Source organism: Falco rusticolus, chromosome 4, assembly GCF_015220075.1.
Source record: "Falco rusticolus isolate bFalRus1 chromosome 4, bFalRus1.pri, whole genome shotgun sequence".
NCBI classification, from domain to species: domain Eukaryota; kingdom Metazoa; phylum Chordata; class Aves; order Falconiformes; family Falconidae; genus Falco; species Falco rusticolus.
This window is the reverse complement of record NC_051190.1, coordinates 102510447-102530168: the sequence shown is the minus strand read 5'-3', so window position 1 is coordinate 102530168 and position 19722 is coordinate 102510447. Positions and strand designations below refer to the sequence as shown.

The 19722-nt window shown below is 40.6% G+C and overlaps 1 protein-coding gene across 9 annotated transcripts in view; it reads left to right on the top strand.

Moving 5' to 3' along the window:
• The window catches only part of RBMS3 (RNA binding motif single stranded interacting protein 3), a 718180-nt gene that overhangs the window by 349899 nt on the left and 348559 nt on the right, over window positions 1-19722 (top strand). For 8 of the 9 annotated variants that reach the window (XM_037383217.1, XM_037383218.1, XM_037383216.1 and 5 more), the window contains one exon: window positions 14526-14695. In XM_037383217.1, coding sequence (XP_037239114.1) covers window positions 14526-14695 — 170 coding nt within the window. The remainder of the gene's footprint in view (window positions 1-14525; window positions 14696-19722) is intronic. The other variant, XM_037383223.1, reaches the window with a different exon arrangement.

The following is a 19722-nucleotide window of genomic DNA, read 5'->3' as shown; positions in this document are numbered from 1 at the left end:
AGAAAAACTAGGGGTTTTTGCTGATTAAATGTACTATACAGAGACAGAGAAATGCAGTGAATGCATATGTGTAACTTCATAGCCATTGCCATGTTTTTCAGAGCTATGGTACTAATTGCAGGAATCACTCCGTGTTTGACCCTCGCCTGTACTTGCCCAGTTCACCGTCAGAGCCTGAACAACTCCTGCCCTCCCAGATGCTGTGAGGCATCTTTATGCAGCTGCTGATGTTTAGAAGTGGGGAGGGAGAGGAAGGGAGGAGGATGCAGGAGGCCACTTGTGGCTCAGAAACCCTTAGTATACAGCCACAAAGGAACTTTTAAATTGTAGTTATCCTTGCCAGACCAGTGGATTGTCAAAGGTCTGCTGGCTACAGTGGCTTTTCCTGATGTGTTGGTAATGGGGTGAGGTCTTGAGAGGGGGGAGCCAGAGGTGGGGGCAGGGAGATCTGGGCTGTGTATGGTAGCAAAAAGCTGTGGCAGGGTCACTCCCAGGGATGCCATGTTGCTGCATGTATTTTCTCCTCTGCAGCAGAATTTCATCTGTTGGAGGTGGTAGGATGAGAGAATTGTAGTGATAAATGGACCTCAGTGAAATGTATAATAGCCTGGTAACAGGTTGCCTCCTTCATGGAAAGACTTTTTGCCCTACTCCAACTACATTGACCCAGGGTTTAAGAAATGAAATTTAGGGGCAAGCCATTACAAACACAATGTTAGGCAACAAGGGATAATGCAGATACTTAACACCAGTAGAGTTAAAACAGTGTCTGTATGTTCTTAGTTTAGGATTCCCTTTTTTTCTTCATAGGTGGAATCCCTAAGAAGAATCATTCTTTTAATATAGATACTAGTTTTTCAAAGTGTGTTAAAAACATCTAGCACTTTTAGTGATCTGACTCTATATTTTGGCACATGCATCATCTTGTCAATGATGTTTCTGCTTACTTGCAAAAAGGTCTGATAGCAATCCCCCTGACTGGGTGGCTGCCACCTCCTCCCGTTTTTGAGGGTTATCCATGTAAGACATGGGATACAGTATGATAGAGTTTCACATTAAAAGTCCTGAATTTTAGGAAGAAGGTAGAAAAATAACCTTTGCAAAATTCTCCTTGTAAAACAAGAATGGAGGGAAGCAGCACTGATTTTTTTTTTTTTTTTTTTTTGGTGACAGATTTAAAATAAATGGATTTTTAAATTTTTTCTTTACTATAAAATTGAATTCTAAAACTAGTGCCCACGAAGAGGTTTGTAGAGGACTGAAGTCTAAATGGGTCAGATCACAGAAGAGGTAGGACCTTTGGTATGTGTTAGGTTGATGGTCCACATGGCTGGGAAGGCACAAAGTGAAAGGTGTACTGGGAATAACTAACTACTCTCTGCTTGCATTTCTTATGCCACTTCCCCAAATACCTGCTATTTTTAGCAACTTCCAAAGCTAAACCTTTCTGCTAGGTGGGTTCCCCCCCAAGAAAAGTGATGTTTCTTACAGAAAGTAACTATAAGCTTCTGTTAGTGGACTCTGTTAATTATGTTAAAGGAAGTTAAGGTTATACCGTCAAGGAATCAGAAATGCTGGAACTTCTCATGAGCCTGTGCAGTCTGAATCTGGATCCTGTGTGAGTAGTCATTACCACGTCATTTACATGCTTAATTAGGTATGTTTGCTTTCCATAAGACTCTAGTCTTTGCAGAGGTATTTAGTGATTGTTTAGTTTCTTGTGTTGTAAGTAGGATTCAGTCCTGCAGTTGTCCTCAGACACACCTTGGAGAACATGCAGTATTTGTGCTGATGTCTTTCAGTGTACTGTTGCATCGCTGAAGAAGTTATTTTTTAAGTTTTCTTGGACCAAGTTCCCCCAAATTGAGGCTTAAGTTGTGGTTACTACTTTAGATCTATTGTGTGTGGCATTTTATATCTGAGATTGAGCCTAGAGTACCTGGTCTGAGTATACTGCCCACTGGGAGCTATGCCTTGATACGACTGGGGGAGTCAGACTGCCTTCTCCTAGCCATTAAAAATCTATGTTATAACTATAGGGTGCATTTAATTTAAAATATTACCAGATTTGAACTTTGATTCTGTGATGGCAGCTGGTAGCGGCATTATTTGTGGAATTTTTAGTCTCAGAAAAGATCTACCTGTTCATTTCAAATGATTGAGAACCAGACTGCCTTTAAAATGTTAGTGCTTTTTCTTAGACTGTTTCCTTAGACTACATTGGAGGTCTTAAAGAAGCTGAGGGATAGGATTTTCAGCATTTCTAATACTTTAACCCAGGGATATTGCATTAATGTAAATACTACTGCTGCTGAAATCTGTGTAGAGCACTGTTGTTTAATGATGACTTTAGCAAATGAACTAAACTTGAGGTCAAAGCATAGCAAAGGAATAAAGTTCAGATGTCTTGGTTTTAGTAAATTGTTTGTGTTTAGTTGAATTTGGTTATAGGATGTATCTGCACCTGCAGGGATCACTTAATAGACATTTGTTCTCTAAGTAAACTTGGAGGGGTTTTAACATACATGATGTGTGAGGTGAAGGAGTTCTGTGTTGAGTAGTTCTTTCTTATGGCATTGGATGTACTGACATTAACATTCTGAGGCAGCCGTTTGCTCTAGTCAGTCAGCTGCTCTGCCTAACTTGGTGTTACCTGCAGTCTTGTGAGGGTGCGCTCCCTCCTGCCATCCGGCTTGTTGGTGACGGTACCACGTTGCAAGCCTTGATAAAGTCGAAGTAAATGGCATCCACTCCACTCCCCTGATCTGTAGGGCTGGTTTTCTCAACGCAGAAGGCAAGCGAGTTGGCCAAGTGTTGCTTACCTTTGCTCACCCGTGCTGGCTGCTCAGTCACCTTCTCCCTCATGTGCTTAGACACAGCTCCCACGAGGCTTTTCTCTTTAGTTTTGTCAGACTGTGTCCAGCCTGTTGTCCATCAGGTCCTCCCTCTTTTGAAGGCAGATGTAGTGTTTGCTTTTTTCCCAGTCATCAGGAACATCCTGATGGCCTCCGCTTGCCACAGCCTTCCAGAGATGAGAGCAAGCAGCCACTCGGCGGCATGAGCCGGTTCTTGCCATCGCTGTTGAGTAGCCTGTAGCTGGCTTCGTGGAGTAGTTTCTAACTTACTGCTGCTCTGCCTGGGGCATCACCTCTCACCCCAGGCCCTACGATGGGGCAGAGACCCGAGAAGCCTGGCAGCAGACCTTGCAAGTGAGGACTGAGGCAAAGAAAGGACCAAGTGCCGCCATCTGTTCGGTCTCCTTTGTTACTAGTCCCCTGCCTATTCAGCAGCGGGCAAATGTTTTCCTTTTGCCTCTCAGCCTTCCTTTTGCTGCCAACATGCCCATAGACAACCTTATTGCCCTGGTATTCCTAACTAGTTTCTGCTCCAGCTGGTAATGCAGTCTGTTACTGTTACAATCTGATTATTGCTTTTTGTCACTCTTCCCCATTTTGGATTTTATGTAAATTATTTTTCATTTTAGACTTGAATTCCTTTTTTTCCTCAACATTTTGTGCACATGAGTCTGACAGTGGTATTAAAATGGTATTAAGACTTTTAGAATATTTATATGTATCTGATTCGAAATATAAACCTTTATTGTTACATGCTAACATTCCTCAAGCTTCTATTCTAAAGCTTGGTACATTTATTAAGGAAATGTATTAGGGAGACTTTCTTATTTTACTTATCCTGATTTAATATTTGAAATAACTTCAAATACATATTCTTTCCAGAAAAAAAAATGCAGACTTAAAAAATAAATCATGCATGAATGAAGAATATTAAAAGGTCAAAAAGCCAGAAAGCTGACAGAAGAGATTGGAGGTGATGTTGCAGTGCAGAAGGAAATTTAAGCTCTTGTTTATCAAGAAATACATCATTTGGATGGAAAATTTAGTAAATACAGATGAATGTGTTAGAATATCTCAATTTTTTTTTATCCTTTCTGGTTTGTTTCAGGAATTTTAACATATGTATCCTGTTACTCTGAATTCCTATTGCTTGCAACAGTACCACCTCATTATCCCAATTAGTGTGCTGTTGGATTTTACACAGATGCACAGCAAAGCAGCTGAGTCCCCACATTGCAAGGCTCTTCACCTCTAAGCACACAAGTTCAGTTTCTTCATATTGTTGTGTGGAAAAAGTACATGGCACAAAGCCCAGAATGGTTTAGGTGAAACATCTTCAGCTGAATCTATGTATGCTAGCAAGATACTTGGCTCACTTGCACCATTTAGCAGAAAATAATGATGATTTTAGGGAACTGAGAAAAGAAAGTTGTCACAATTAAATTAAATTTCTGCACTGGTTATGAGCGATTCTAAGCATATCAGAAAAAAAGAATGTAGGTTACTTTTACCAAGCTGCAAATAGGTTTTGTATGGATATTTTGAGTAAACATTTCTGAGGCCTTAAGTCAAAAGGCATTTTAAACTTTGGACAAGCACAGAAACATAATCTGTTGTTGAAGAAATGGGAAGAGACTGAGAACTTATACCATAGTAAATTTGGACCTTTTTTAGTTCTGTGCACCCCCCGACCCCCCAAAGTGCTAAAAAACAGAGATGGTAGAAACATTAAAGATAGAGGTAGTAATTAGAAGGGAAAGGACTTGCTGAATAATACTGAATTACAGTGTAAGGAATGATGGTTCTTTGGTGTATTTAACCAGCAGGGCAGGTTTATGCATATTTAGATTCACTGATTTTGAAGAAAAAAATGGACATTCTGAAATTATTTTTACTTTTCAAAAAAGGTTTATGATTTTTATTTACTTATTAGCCAAAACAGATGTCTGAATCTCACTAGTTGCTAAGACATAGTCGGCATCTTCCAATGACTTTAAGTATTATAAAATTTAGGAGGAGGGTTCCATCATTTGGTAGTCCTGTGGGCATTCCCAGGACCTCCAGTCATGCCAACAAAGTGTGTGCTGGGCAGTAACTGCTGTGGCATCTAGTTACACAGGTGGCCAAATACCCCTGTGGGTGGGCTAATCAGTTTGGGCCTTTGCCTCAGTCTGCACTTCGTATGAACGTAAGATGTATCTTGAGGGTTTAGTGCTCAGGCTTCAATTCAGCCTAAGGTACGTATGATTTCTAAATAAGAGTATGAATGGAAAAAAAATACTGAAATATTTAATAGATTCAAAAAGACAGCAATTATTGTTTGTTTGTTTGTTTGTTTTAATATACAGCATGCCTAAGTAAATTCATCCTCAAACCCAGTATTATCCATAGAACGTTGAATTTTAAGGGTGTGTGTGTGTGTGTGAAGAAATGCCTGTAAATAAATTGAGTGCAATTCTGAAATTTCCAAAAAATAGAATAAAGAGGTTCTCTATTTTTGCATTAATTATTTGGTTTATTTAGTAAATTTTGCCTCGAGTGGATTTGATTGATGCCTGGAAGAAAATTTAAATGTAAATTATAGTAGATGCTTGTTAAATCAAAGGAAATTAAATAGCATTTCCTATACTACCTCCCATGTCTGCTGCATGAAATCTGGCGAAAATGGAGATTCTGTAAGACCCCAGAGTCTACAGTAACAAGGTGGGGAGTGTTTATCTCTGTTCAACTTCCTTACCATAGGAGTTTAATCACTTAGTGACACTAGCTGAAAAAACTTCATTATAAAGCTTGCTTTCTTACACAGACCACTTGTTTTAAAAATGTGGAGAAGTACCCAGAATGGGACAGAGAGGTGCTTAATGTAGGGTTTCAGACCCAGGTGGCTGTGCTGAGCCCTGCGTGTGGCCACCCCAGCTTCCCTGCCTTGCTGAGCCCTGCGTGGTATGGTGTTCAGGACTGTCAGAAGCGCCAAGGTGCCCAGCACTGCCTTGGCCAACTATGCCCATAGGCTGACACCTAAATCCTAACCACTACTGTTAGATTCTTGTCCCCAGTGTATCAGCTTACTGTTGGAAGGCTTTCTAGCTGTCCTTTAAATGACATTACGTACATCAGTCTTATGGGGTTGGTTCTTTCCTCTTCTTCCTAAGCGAGGAATTAGGTATGAACTGTAATAACTTGTATGGGCTTTTTTTTTTTTTAAAAGCTATCTGCTCTCATGAACTTGTTAGAAGCGTTTGCACTGGCTGCAAAAATGTGGTGAGGTTTGTGATGGCTCATACCTTCTGTGGGCATCCTCTGGACCCCAGCCAGGGAGCAGTGTGTTGCTGGAGCCCAAGGGGGCTCTCCTGGCTATTGTGGAATGCCCCAGATTCTGTCCTGATGGTGTCACGCTGTTATCTTTGGGATAGGCCTTTCCCAAACTCTTGTGTTCTGCGGATTCCTTTGGCCACAGGAAGGGAGGCACAACTGATCTTTATATAGCAGTGGGCGAAGAGGACAGAAGTTCTCCATACACATCTACAAAAGATTGTTGTGGTAACATGGGGAGATGATGGGGGCCATTCCGTGGGAGCTCTGCCACCTCCAATTCCTCCATCCCACCAATGCTCATGTCAACAGTAGCAGATTTCTTGCTTAATTCTTCCATAAGAAAGACAAACTAAGAGAACTTGGGTTGGATTTTGAAAAACCTTTTTGGTTGGGCTTTCTTTCTGCAGAATGAAAACACATCTGCGTCTGATCTCTGCTTGCCAAATTCTCACGTGGAGAGGAAAGAGATGATAATCGATGTTTTGCTTTTGTTCTGTGCCTAAAGTTCAGTTCTATGTGATAGGCTTTTCTTGTACTCAGGTCTTGCACCAGTATGTGTGGACTGCGTGCAGAAAAGCAGTGCAATGAAGCACGTACCTCCTACATCTCATTTCCAAGATGCTTTTAGTCTGTTACATGTAAACAAATCCCCAGAGAGTAAATTCTAGTTTCTCAGAACTAAAAACATGTTTGTTTTTTGCAAATACTTGGAAAGTTAAGTAGCAGCCTTTCGATCTGTGTTTTTATTCTTAACCTTCAAATGGACTGACAACTCATCATTGTAGCCTAAAAATTGGCTACATGGAAATGTAAACACGAACAATAACTCCTGCTTAATATTTTTTCCTCCCATTTTTTTACAAAGTTGTTGTATCACAGGCAGTAATTGCTGTCATATTTTGATTTGTGCTCTAAAGTATTCTTATTAGTGGAATTGCAATGTTTTATCGTCCATATTGCCCAGATTTAGTATTTTTAAGATCTAGATTCTGTTCACATTTAGTCTCAGTACATCAATAAAATATGAATGGATTGGATAATGAAGCAATAACACTAATTTATGTCAAAGAATATAGGTTATTGTTTACGAGTTTGCAAAGTGCCAAAATACTTTATAGAAAGAATTCTTCTTCTCCCTTACTGAGAAATAAATAATGCCACAGGAATGGTCTGTCATGGGAGCCTCCTGCCATGAAATAAATGGGAGGAGACAAGGATGTGAAGGTTGTTTTTTGCTTTGGAAAATATTTATTTGGTGACACAGCTGTTATTCCCAGTCTTTGGCTTTTTAGAGCTAAGGACTAAATTGTACCCTCCTGTCTGGATGCGAGAAGCCCTAAATTCAGGGAAGCTACCATTGCCTAGTCCAGAGTGAAAGGCAGTCAGTGGACAAACAGAAAATTGCTTATGAGGGATGAATAGTTTTACCTTTGGTATAGCAACATGTAGGGAGCAGAGGGCAAGGGGCTGAAGCTGGCAGCTCAGCAGCTGGTGTGTATTTAGTGACCAAAACCCAGGGGACCAGTGGTGGTCGGGGTGTTCTCAGTCTGTATGTGCTCTTCATCTCTGCCATTCTCTTGTCATGTACTGTTTTTTGCTGGTGCCTGTTAATCCTCAAGCGAGATGACCATCAGTCTCTCTTAATGAGATGTGCTCTAATCCACTTTATTATTTAAACTTCATCATACTTCAAAAGCTGCTTTCCACTGGCCAGATTTGCTTTTGAAGTTTCCCATTGGTGATGGTGGAAAATGGAGTGATGTATGGACTGAGGTATTTTAATCTGTCTTAGTGGAAATGAAAGATACTGTGATCAGTGTGAAAATGCTGAGGCTTCTGGTGTGTGTCACCCTGGCCAATGACTGCTAAACTCTCAGTGCTCTTAAAGATAGCCAAGAGGAGTGAATTGCTGTTGGGTTTTGGTTGGTTGGTGGTTTTGTTTTAATGCAGAAAATTGTATCAAATGAGACCTACTTTGCATGTACTGTCCAATAAATGATGACTCCTTCCTGTGGATGCCTTGCTTCTTATGTATTGTCTACCTGTAAGTGCTTAGAAAATGCTGAAAGCTAGGGAATTGTGATTTGAAAGACAAGTACTTTAGAACACAGAAAATTGAGCCAAATGTGCCTGAGCTTATGCCTTATGGACCTCTAGTACTTTGTGCCATGTTCAAGGGAATTATAAGCCCCAGGAGTATTTAAACTACTAATTTCAACAGCTTTATCTGTGAAACAAAGATCTCAAAGTATCTTACTGACCCATCAAACCTCGATTTGATTCTGACTGTTGAATGACCACTGTGCCTATTGGAGGACTAGGGATTATTATTGTTATTATTTTTACATAATTGCCATTTTTCCCAAGTGGGTTTTTGTGGGAGTTTTTTTTCCCTGTGTGAAAAGAAAGGGTAAGGCAAAACACAATGACACCTTTTTCTTATGACTAAAGCTATCATTTGAAATAGAATGAAGGAGAAAACCAGTCCGATGTATACAAGAAGCATGAGCAAGATAGCACTGTGATTGAATAATTCTGTTTTTAAGTAAAACAAAAATAATTATTTTTAATGACAAAGCTAATTGGATTGGCATTTTATTAAGTTTTTAAATTATTCAGTTTAGATACAGGGTAGCAAAATCAGTGTATGCAGAAACAATATTTATCTGCAAAAGAATTAGGGTTAGCTTTAGTATTTAAGTTAAATTTTAATGTTTTCCCCATCTTTAGGTAATCCTGAAGTCCTTTATAGAATCTTTTATCCAGTAGTCGTAAAGCATTATATAAGCCTTGACAAGGTAAGGAAGAATCATTACTGATTGGTAAACTGAGATATAAGGAATCTAAAATACTTGCTTAGGGTAGCACAGTGACGTAGTGGCAGTGCAGAGAGCATAACCTAGCAGCTTTGAATCTCGGTCTTCTTGTATCCAGCAAATCACTTTTAAAGGCCTTTGAAGGGATTCAGAGAAATCGGAATCCTCTTGAGGTGTGTTCTGGTTTTCCTGACTGAAAGAATTGCGATGGAACAGACTTCGAAGCTTATTGTCTATCTTCACCTTCTTAGTTTACTTACATTTTCACATGCTGTTTCTTTACAAATGGAAAATGTTGCCAAGCGGTGGATTGTTGCTTCTACAGAAACAGTCCAGGAAGCTTTGTCAGTATGCAGATGTTCGAAAATACGTGCACTATTACAACTGTTTGTTTTTTGTTAGATGTCTAAGGAAAGACCTGACTGTAGGAAGCGTCCAAGAGGAGCTCTGTCTTCCAGGCCTTTGTTGGCTGGATGAGAGCTAGACGATAGTCGTGGCTGGATTCTGCAATACCAGTGAATGTCCTACAAACTGAGGAAGAAAATTATGATTCGAGCTCCCTTGACTTCAGCCTTCCTAAAATACATGAGGTTTTGGTGCTGCCAGTTTGTGTTCACCTTTTATTCACTTCTCTGTTCCACCAGGCTGTTGATGAGAAGTACAGCTTAACCTTTTAGTGCTGCTTCTCACTGAGGAAGCTAACCGAAGGCAGGAGAGTTGCTGTGGCTTTTATCTAATTCTTTTTATTATATTTGCCCTACCTCTCTGTTTTCGCTTCGACTGTGGTGATTGTCTTTTCCTTAATATGAGAATTGCTGTTCAGTCAGCTCCAAAATCCCATCAACAGGCCGGTAAGTTGGTGGCATCCTCCCATCATTACTATAATTGGCCAGTAAGAACCCTCCAGCTCTCAAAAATTACTCCTTTGTACAGCAGGGTGTAAAGAGAACAGTGTTTTGCTAGTGTGAGCTGTAAACTGATATTTGCAGAATTTATTTGTATTTACTTTGCCTTATTTTATTCTCTCAATCAGGAGCTCAGGGAATTGTGTAGCAATTGGGCTCTAAGTGAGATGAATCTAGCAGCTGGAAAACACTCCGTTCAGAGCGAAATGGATAGTGTGTGTTCACAATTGCTTAAATAACGCATGTTTTAATGCAGGACTGTGTGTTGTACTCATTTTATGTAAAAAAAAAAATGCACTCCAATAGCAGAAGTCAACATATCAGTGTTAAAGGGGAATCTTTCCAAGATCTTACTTTCAAGTGGATAAGAGAGTACAAATTTGGGATAGCCAAAGGTGAATACAAACAAATTGGCTAGTCCATTAGCATAGCTGTCCAGCTGCATCCTAGGCTCTGAGGCCACTCCAAAACCACAAGCCCGACTGCCTCAGAAGCCTGCCAAGGAGCCAGCTGCTGCTAATAAAGCAGACTCTACAACTTGGCATCTGGGGCCTGTGATTCCCATCCAAAAGGAATTGCATGTGAAAAATATTTGAAATTTGTCTTTTTAAGTAGTGTTTTGCTTTGGAAGAAAAATGCTTTAGACTGAACTTGCAGCAAGTGAAAAACTACATAAGAGTACTGTGGTAGCCATGGCAAGATAAATACCATTCTTGTGTAAGGAGGCTGGATGCTGGAAGGAGGAGCGGTGTTCATTTAGTAACCAAGAGGCTTCTGGTTCAGCATTTCTGGGTTATTTAGTAAGAAAACCAAGGTATCTCATTATTCATGCTTAGCTGTGTGCACTTGTGTGGGACACTGTTTCAGAGAGAGGTCAATGGTCGGTTTTAAGCACAAGAGTGCGTTCCTGAGACTGGATAAGAATTAAGCACATTAATTTCTCACTTTTAAATAATGAAAAAGGAGAAATTTCATTCATTTTTCAAAGATGAAAACAAATCCTATTAGCCAGCCTTGGTAAATTAATAAGCTGCTTGGAATGATCTACAAACTAGTTCATTCCCCCCACACTCCCCATTGAATAATGAAGCATGAGAATTGAAAAATGAGTTGGTGGCATTGGTTATTTGAAAAATTAGTGGCAAAACCAGCTCTGAATTCCAGCTCACTTTTGAAGTAAAACATGTAGATTTTGTCTGATACTTTTTTCCTAGTGCTGCAGGTCGTGTGCTCGGCTGTGTTGGTGAAACGTCTCTCCCAGATTTCTACAGCTGGTGTCAGGGTGTTTTGAGCCAGCCTGGAAAGCGCTGCTGCTCATGGCTCTTATGGCAGAGAAGTTAAGCGCTTTGCCTCCAGCCACAGAGGGGGCTGACATCCGAACAAGGCACAAATTCCCTGCTGCTAGGTACGCAGGTGGTTCCCCAGGCCATGTGCCCCTTTGGCATCGTCTGGGATCCTGTAGCAAGTAGTCCATATCTGGGAGCATCATCAGGTTGCCATTCATTTCTTTCGCTCCAGGTATTACGTGGAGATTAACGAACCAGGCCCTTTACTCATTTGGAGGCAAAGTGCAGGCTTCTGCCATCAGTCATACACTCATTGGCTCAGAAAACAAGAATTCAAAGCTTTCTTCTGACCTGAAGCTTTTGGTGTGGCAACCAGCCAGAAGATGTCATCAGCCTAGTGCAGGCAGCTCTGTAATCTTTCTGCAGACGGTATTCTGGGGTATTGGATATGCGTGGAGACTACAGTGGGCTGCAGTGGCTGAGACTTATTAGTGAAGAGGGTTTGGAGTATAGCGGTGCTTGCTGGTCTGAGAAGGTCAGCATTCTCCGAAGTGGGGCGCAGCTGCCTCTCTGGCCACCCTTAAAATATCTCCCAGGGTGCTGCTGTGAACCTGGGCATCCGTCTGTGCCTATTGTCTGAGCAGCTCTTGCTTGAGAGACCACCTATCCTGTGGCCTAATTCTCTGGGTATATGGAAGATTTTTTTTTATATATAGCTGTGGCCTTAAAATCAGCGTAAGTGTAATTCATGTTCACTTCTAGGTCCCCTTTCAGCTGGCTGAGAGGGATAAGATGTCTTAAGCTTAAATTAGAATTAGGCCCCCAGTGCTTTCCTCTGTGTGAGGATAAAGATCTTATAATAGAATGAAAATTGCTCTTTGTATTTCAAAGGTATACTTTCACTTGGTTTTTTTTTTTTTTTTCTTGCTTATTAGGTTGGTGTGAGAATAGGCTATTTGCTCATTATCCCCTGCTAAGACATACATAATAATAACAATAATTTAAATACCTAGCATTTTATTGGTTTACAGAAAATTCTGTCCTTGCTTTACATTATTTACGTGCATTCAGTGTGCATAGTAAACTTGGAGAAGTAAGAATGTTACCTTGACCTTTTTTAAAATATATATTTAATTTTACCTTACCAATGTGCAAGATGACCATGGAGTGTTTTCTAAGCTCTTGGTATACTAGAGCCAAATATATGCTATACATAGTCACATCTATCTGTACCGTGGCTCTGGAGTGCCCAGATTTAAATACATTTGCAGCCAGAATGTTGTAAGATGCGTGTGCCGGTGTTTTTGTTGGAGGTTACTGTTGCATCCTTACCCAGCCAGGCCGTGGCTGTTGGTGTGGAGCTGGTTCCCAGCACTGCCCACAGCACTGGGGCACTGTCGAGGCGGTTCCCTGTGCTGGTACTTGGGACTGCTGCTTCCTCAGCTGTTTCTGGGAATGACATTGAAGCTCGGGTGGGTGGGGATTACCCAGTGATAAAATGTGTGTGCAGAGAAATATGATCCGTGTGCATTAAGTGCTTTTGATTGTAAGCAAAAGCGTCTATGGAGATATTTGTGGAAGGAAGCTCATTGCCCTTTCCGTTACTGTAGATGAGAGTGAATGTCATTACTTGCTAGCATGGTGATTGCACTGTCTGTTAAACTGTTTTTTCCTTTTAATGGGGCCTACTTGAGTCACATTACAACAGGCTAGATTGCAGAGGAATTCTGATGCTCTGACACTTGATGGTGTGTTCCCACTCTCCTGGTTTAAATGGGAGAAACTGGGAAGGAAAGAGAAGGCAGCACAAGGCATTGCTGGAAGTATGGAGCTTTATGTATTCATCAAAACCTTTGAGATTCACCTGTCACTGACACTCCCCTTATGTTCTCCAACTTTTTTTTTTTGTTGTTCTTCTAAGGAAAGGGACTTGTTTGAAAGAGTTTAGAGCTACCAATTTAAAAATATCCATCTATCAAGGGTCGTGATTTTGCGTGTGCATAATTACAAGCACTAAAGTAGGGCCACTGAAATTAAAGAGGCAGTTGATTAGTGTGATCAGAATTATGCACAGGCTTAAATATTTTCTCTGTTCAAGGCCTAAATGCAGAAGGAGCATATTAGAAGTCACTAAAGTGTCATTGCTACTATAATGAAAATTGCAGATGTTTTGCTTTTATTAGTCCATTAGCACATCATGGTTAACTTAGCATTGGCCCAACATTTACCTGCTGTTGTAACCACCCATACTGCTAGCAGAGCACGCTAATCAGCTTGTGGAAATGGGATTTCCCCCCTCCAAGCAGGAGGTTATGTTCCTGGAACTCTGACTTCAGTTCCCCTGGCTGTCCAGCTGGAGCCTCAGCCTGCAGCATCCCCCAGCTATCCCAGCTTCTCTCCTAGATCTCAGCTTTTCTGCATGGGTCGCAGTGGTGACACGGCCTCCTCTTTCCAACCACCCCGTTGTTCTCCTAACAAGCACTCTGTGCTGCGAGTAAATACACTGATGGTCAGAGAGCCAGGGCAGGTTGCAGCAGCTCAAATTCCTTGGTTTTGCCCCAGATCAGGGGGTGCTTAGGGAACTTTTATAGTATGCGTGTGGCTTCTTTCATAGCATGTATTTACCAGGATGTTCGGGGAGAGCATTGTTTTCCCTGTGAGAATACCTCCCTTTTTAAAGTTGTATTTCTCAGTTGCTTTGTGTGGTTTGTGGTTGTTCAGAGGCGGGTAAGGTTTTGAGAGCAGGAGGTCTTAGCCTGATCGTCTTTTCCAAACTGTTTCTCTATTGTGGAAGACATCTGTAATGACAGGGTCTTTGCAGGCTGCTTTGGAGTTTTTTTCTGCCCTTTCAGGTTAGCCAACTCTGCCACCTGACTGTGTGTGTACTGGGTGCTCCTCATGTTTAGAAAAGACTAACTAGGCTTCTGGCATCAGCTTCTGTGTGCTTTGGCTAGATACTCTTCTTTGTGTCTTAAGAGTATTCTTAAAGCAGATTGTGTTTAACTTCTTTCTTTAATACCAGTTACTCCTGAGTATCTGTCATTTAAGAGCTTTATTTTGTGGTCTAGGTAAAATAGGCTCATAATATAGCTACTTTAATTCCAGATTAAAAGAATAAAGCAAAATAAAGCACTTCATAGCCATGGCTAAACCCAAAACCTCAGCCCTGTTTTGTGTTTTGAAAGGCATTGCTGGCTCAGGGTGGGTGCACGTGCTGTAGGGGCGGGCAGGGAGGGCAGGACAAGCACGCGCTCGGTGCGTGGCACTGCAGTTACCTGGGTACAGCGCATGAGCTTGCCATGCTTTTGTTTTTCCAGTAACAGCCATTTTGTTTTGTTTTGTTTCCAGCAGTCCTATGCACCAGCTCCCCACCCCATGGCTCCTCCCAGCCCCAGCACAAACAGCAGCAACAACAGCAGCAACAACAGCAGCGGAGAGCAGTTGAGTAAAACCAACCTGTACATTCGAGGCCTTCCACCCGGCACCACTGACCAGGACCTTATCAAGCTGTGCCAGCCGTAAGTGCACTTGAAATGCTCGGTGTCTTTGGGTAGGGAAATGTCAAAGCTGGCCTTTTAGTTACATGTATGTGCATCCACAAAAAGAAATCGGAAGCCTCCTACACTTGAAGGTTAACAGTTATTCCTTTAGTTTGAACAGCTAATTAATGCCTGTTGAAAACCTTATGGTAATGAGTTTTGTGGGATAGAGAGGTGAGGGCCTTTACCTTGACTTCTGTTTATTTTAATCTGGTTTCTTTCTTACATTAAAAGCAGAATTTGCATGGCAAGAAGACCTCCCTAATGACAGATTTTATAGTTAGTGATCTGTGAATCATGAGGTGCACAACAAAACACGGGTGGTCCCACCTCAGTCATTTATCACATCTTTTGATCACTGTCACACATTGCTGGGCTCCGAGTTTGAGAAGTATGAAACCCACTGAAGGTGGCCTCGTAGCCATCTAATTAACTGCAGTCCACTGAAAACGTTGATGTAGAAAGTAGCAGGTTCTACCTCCCTGTGTTTATCTTGAGAGATGTGTTTGCAGATTGTACTGATAGCAGTTTTATCTTGGTTTATTCCCATTGAAACTGGAGAGGCAGCAGAAAGGAGCCATTTGCTCCTCATGTACCATCAAATGTTCCTAAAATATTACACCCTTACCCCTCCTCATTCGACTGAATGTAGTGGGCTAACAGGAGTAGAAAGGAGAACCTGATTTCTAAAGTCTTTATTATTGATGACATGTGGGAGGGTAATAATCCAGTTTGAGATTCCAACCAGAGCCACTTGGGTGGAATTCAGGATAATGCATTTGTGTGTTGAAATAAGAACATGGGGAGATTAGAAAAATAAAAATCCACCCTTGTTATAATGCAAAATGCAGTGTTTTTGTCACAGAATAGTCCGTATCAAAAGACAATGTCTTTGATACTTTTTTAATCACAATTCAGCCTTTCAAATAGGGATCAATAAATGAAGTTTGGTAAAGTAAGGAACAGTCTGGGGCTGAGCTACTAACTTGAATCCATATGGCTGTTGTTTTGAAACTTGCAACAGGAGTAACTATTTCATGGGATGTTACAATTTAATGTCATTCTGCCTTTCCTGATTTTGACCAAAAATGCTGAAAGACTTCCCTAAGTATGCCTTGCGTGGACAGGACTGTAACTAGCTGTCTTGCTGAGCTGATACCCAAACTTCAGCAACATTATGCGAGCTTGAAACTCTTCCCTGTGACTTTCTCCTATTAAAGCTGCTACTGGTAGAACTGGCTTACTGTTTGCAGGGGTGTAGCATGCTGGTGATTTTTCATATTTCATGCAAGCTGAATTGTGAGTGTACCTGTCTGACATGTGTACAAACTACATTCATTGACACTTCCCGCTTGTGACAGTTACAGATAATCCCAGTTCAAGGGCCAGATCCTCAGTCGGTATACATTGACTGTAGTCTGCTGACGTTCAAAAAGCTATTTTACTACAAGTCTTGCAGTCTGACCCTTTCCAAGTTCAGACAAATGCTTTCAGCTGATCAGGAACGAACTAACTATTCCTAGAGGAGCCACACGGCTTTGGTGCTTAGTGCTGCAGTCGTAGTGTGAGGCTGTGGTGTGAGCAGTGCTACCTGAATCATGAAGTTCAGAGAGCATGTCCCTACTCCTCGTCTGTATGAGTATCTGAGAGCTTCCTTTCGGCACTGTGGCAAAATTTTTCATGTGTTCCAGTAAACCTAATCTAGTCTATGATTAGAGGGCTTTGTCTTGCTATCACGGAGTTCCTGTGTGAACAGATGGTCTTTAAGAAAAATGCTGACATTCATTTTGCTGATTTTCTGTCCCTTGGCTGAATGGAAGTGAGGAGAATCCAGATAGTTGTACTGCCTTTTTTCAGAATATTAAAAATATTTATCAAAGCAAAAGGGAAAGGCTATATAGGGAAAGTTAAACATCTGAAAATAGAAGAATTTGTCGTGGCAGCACATAGATTTTTTTTAAGTAATATATTGCAAGACATTTTCTTTACCTTTGCAGATGGTTAGTCGAGGTGGATAAAGGTCTGAATCCCTTATTTCTCTCCCTCCTACCCCTACAAAGTGAAGTACGCATGGCAGCAGTCTGCTGCTGTGTGAGCAAGACATACATTTGGCTCCTCAGAAATGGTGGTCTTCTGTAGAGCTCTCTCTTAGCTTACATGGCTGGGGTCTCACCACACGTTAAAGTTTTCATGTGAACAAGTATTCACAAAACAGCAGAAGGTGCTGGCTCTAAAACTTCCTGCATAGAAACATTAGCGTAATTCGCTACAAGGTGTAAGGTGAAAACCTGAATTTCAATCCGTAAACTATATTATTGTTTTGCAGTACAAGATTTTTGGAAAGCTGTGTTTAAAGGGGGTATTCACCACAGTTAGCTTATGCCCAAGACACTGGTTCCCGTAGGCTAGCTGCCAGTGCCTAAAACGAGCCCTTCTGAACCCATTTCCTCTGCTCTAGCATGTGACAAGGCTGCCGGTAGTACAACTGTCACTTGTAATGTCTGGTATTTGGCAGGTCTGAGGAATAATGTTCTAAAAACACAGTATTTCTCTCTTAGGAGAACAGGGAACACTGGAAATGCTTATGGTAATGTACATTTGTCATAGCCCACGCCATTTCCAGGTTTATCCCAGCAAGGAGGCCGCCCTCTAATTGTCATGTAACATTTTTTATTTAACTGTGTTTTGCCAGGTAGGCTATGGAAGAGAAACGCTTTAATCAGAATTGTTTTATAATGTATGGGACTGTTTCGGTGAATCCTGCCTGCTTTTCTGTATTTGTGTTGTGTATCTTTGGGTGGTGTATATCGCACAGTAAACAGAAAGCAGCAGACTGGAGTACCATTGATACTTGAAGTGCAGAGTCCATTACACGTGATGTCAGACATTTCTGACAAATGTTCCAACACTATCAAACCTTTTATCAATTTAAAAGTAACCTTGTCACAGTAATCTGTCAAACTGTTCATATAACTAAAGGAAAACAAGTCATCATAGGCTATACAGTATCTGAGTAAATAATAATAATAAAAAAAAAATTGCTACTGAAAGATTTTCTTTTTGTGTGGGTCTGATCCACAGTATTGTTTAACATGTGTCCAGCAAAGTTACATCAAATTCTCTTTTGCAGCAGGGAGCTGTTGGGTTGCACTGTGTCTTTTGGGACTTTATACAATGACTGTCAAAGGTTGCATCGAAAAATTGCAAATAGGAATGTTTAGCAAGCAAGAATCTGTTGCTCTTTTATGTATGCATCATCTAGATTTATATAAACACTGAGTAAAGGAACTTCAAAAAAGGGACCTTGGTGCCTCTTAACGTTTCTTGAGGTTTTAAAAAAGGGGCATTATACCCATCTATGATCATATTGATCATCAGAACTGACTAGTTTAAATTTTTGATTTTTTTAATATTTCATGAAAATAATAGTAAATATCATACCATTAGCATTTATTTCTCTGAGGTACAGTCTCTGCTGGTGGTACACATCATTATACATGTATCTTCCCAGTCAAAATATGCTTTTCATCAAAAGGAAAGATAATCAACCTTAAGATTACAGATTACAGAGAGAAAAATGTGCACGGTGTGTCACTGTACAAGCAAAAAATAAGTGATTATGTCTGAAATATTCATAATCTGTCACTCTAATTTTCATGCACGGTATTATTTTTCATCCAGAAGAACTTCAAAATTCTCTTAAAAACATACAGATGGCTTAGTCCCCTGTTGACATACCGGACACATCCTACTCTTACTAACTACATCCCAGTGGAGATAGATTGAAGGAAATCTCATGCACAAATTAAACATTTGAGCTTTATTACTTTGCAACATTTTTCATTTCAAAAACTCATTCTGTCTCTCGAGATTTTGGTCTTTGTGGTTTTTTTTTTGGTTTTGTTTTTTTTTTTTTTTTTTTTTTTTGCATCTTTGCACTGAAGAAGACTTAGGCCCAAAATTTGTAAAAAGATGAAATAAGTTTTGGAGAAGAGAAAAAGGGAATTTGGAAAAAGAGAGATAATGTAGCCACCCCACCTCCCGCAGTTTTTGAAAAGTTGGCTTGAAACCCCCAACATTTGACTAAAAACCAGCCTTATGCATTGCACAATTAAGACATTGGCATGTATTCAAAAGATAATCCCTTTCCATCTTGATTCAGTCTGATGGTTTAAAGTTACTTACGTATTTGTCCTGAATTGATCCCCTCCCCTTCTATCTCTACCACACCTTCAGAAACCTCTTTCCGTCTGCTTTGTTCTTATTTGGGTTAGTTATTACCCTTCAAGTTTTGACTTCTTTGTGGTCCAGGGCAAAACTACAGAACTTTATTAAAACAATGACAGTAGAAATATCTAGACCTAAAGAGCAGCAAGTCTGTATGCTGCTCAAGCTGACTTGTGAGGAAGACGAGACAGAATCTCCCAGACAAATGATTTTCCAGGTATGGGAAATCCCTGCTGAATCATGATTGTCATGAATGTTGCTTTCTCTGAATAACTTCTAGATCCATATTTTGGGCAGCTTACTCAAGTTTTTCGGTTTGCTTTGGGTTTTTGGAGACGGTGGGTTTTGTTTCGTTTGGGTTTTGTGGGGGAATTTTTGGTTGGTTTTGTGGTTTTTTTTTTTAAGATATCCTGATTGTCGTCTTAGTAAGTCATCATGAGTGAGATTTTAGTCTCTCATTTGATTCTGAATGTCCTTGGTTTTGTCCCATGGAACATCTGAATAAATATTCAAGCTGCCACTGTTTGGATTCTAATAAAGGGCTAGCCCCAAGGATAATGTAACTGAGGTTATTAATTGAAAATACACACATTACTTAAATCCTAGACTATTTTTGAAATGAACTGTGTGCATTCCTTTTGCCCCCACAGAAAACTGCTGAGTTCATTGAGGTTTCAGAGGGGTTCAAGGTGCCTTTCAGGACAGGGTCTCTTGTTAATAGCTGCAACAAGTACAACATTTTCAATTAGACCAAGCTTTACAGCAAGTTCGTGATGGCC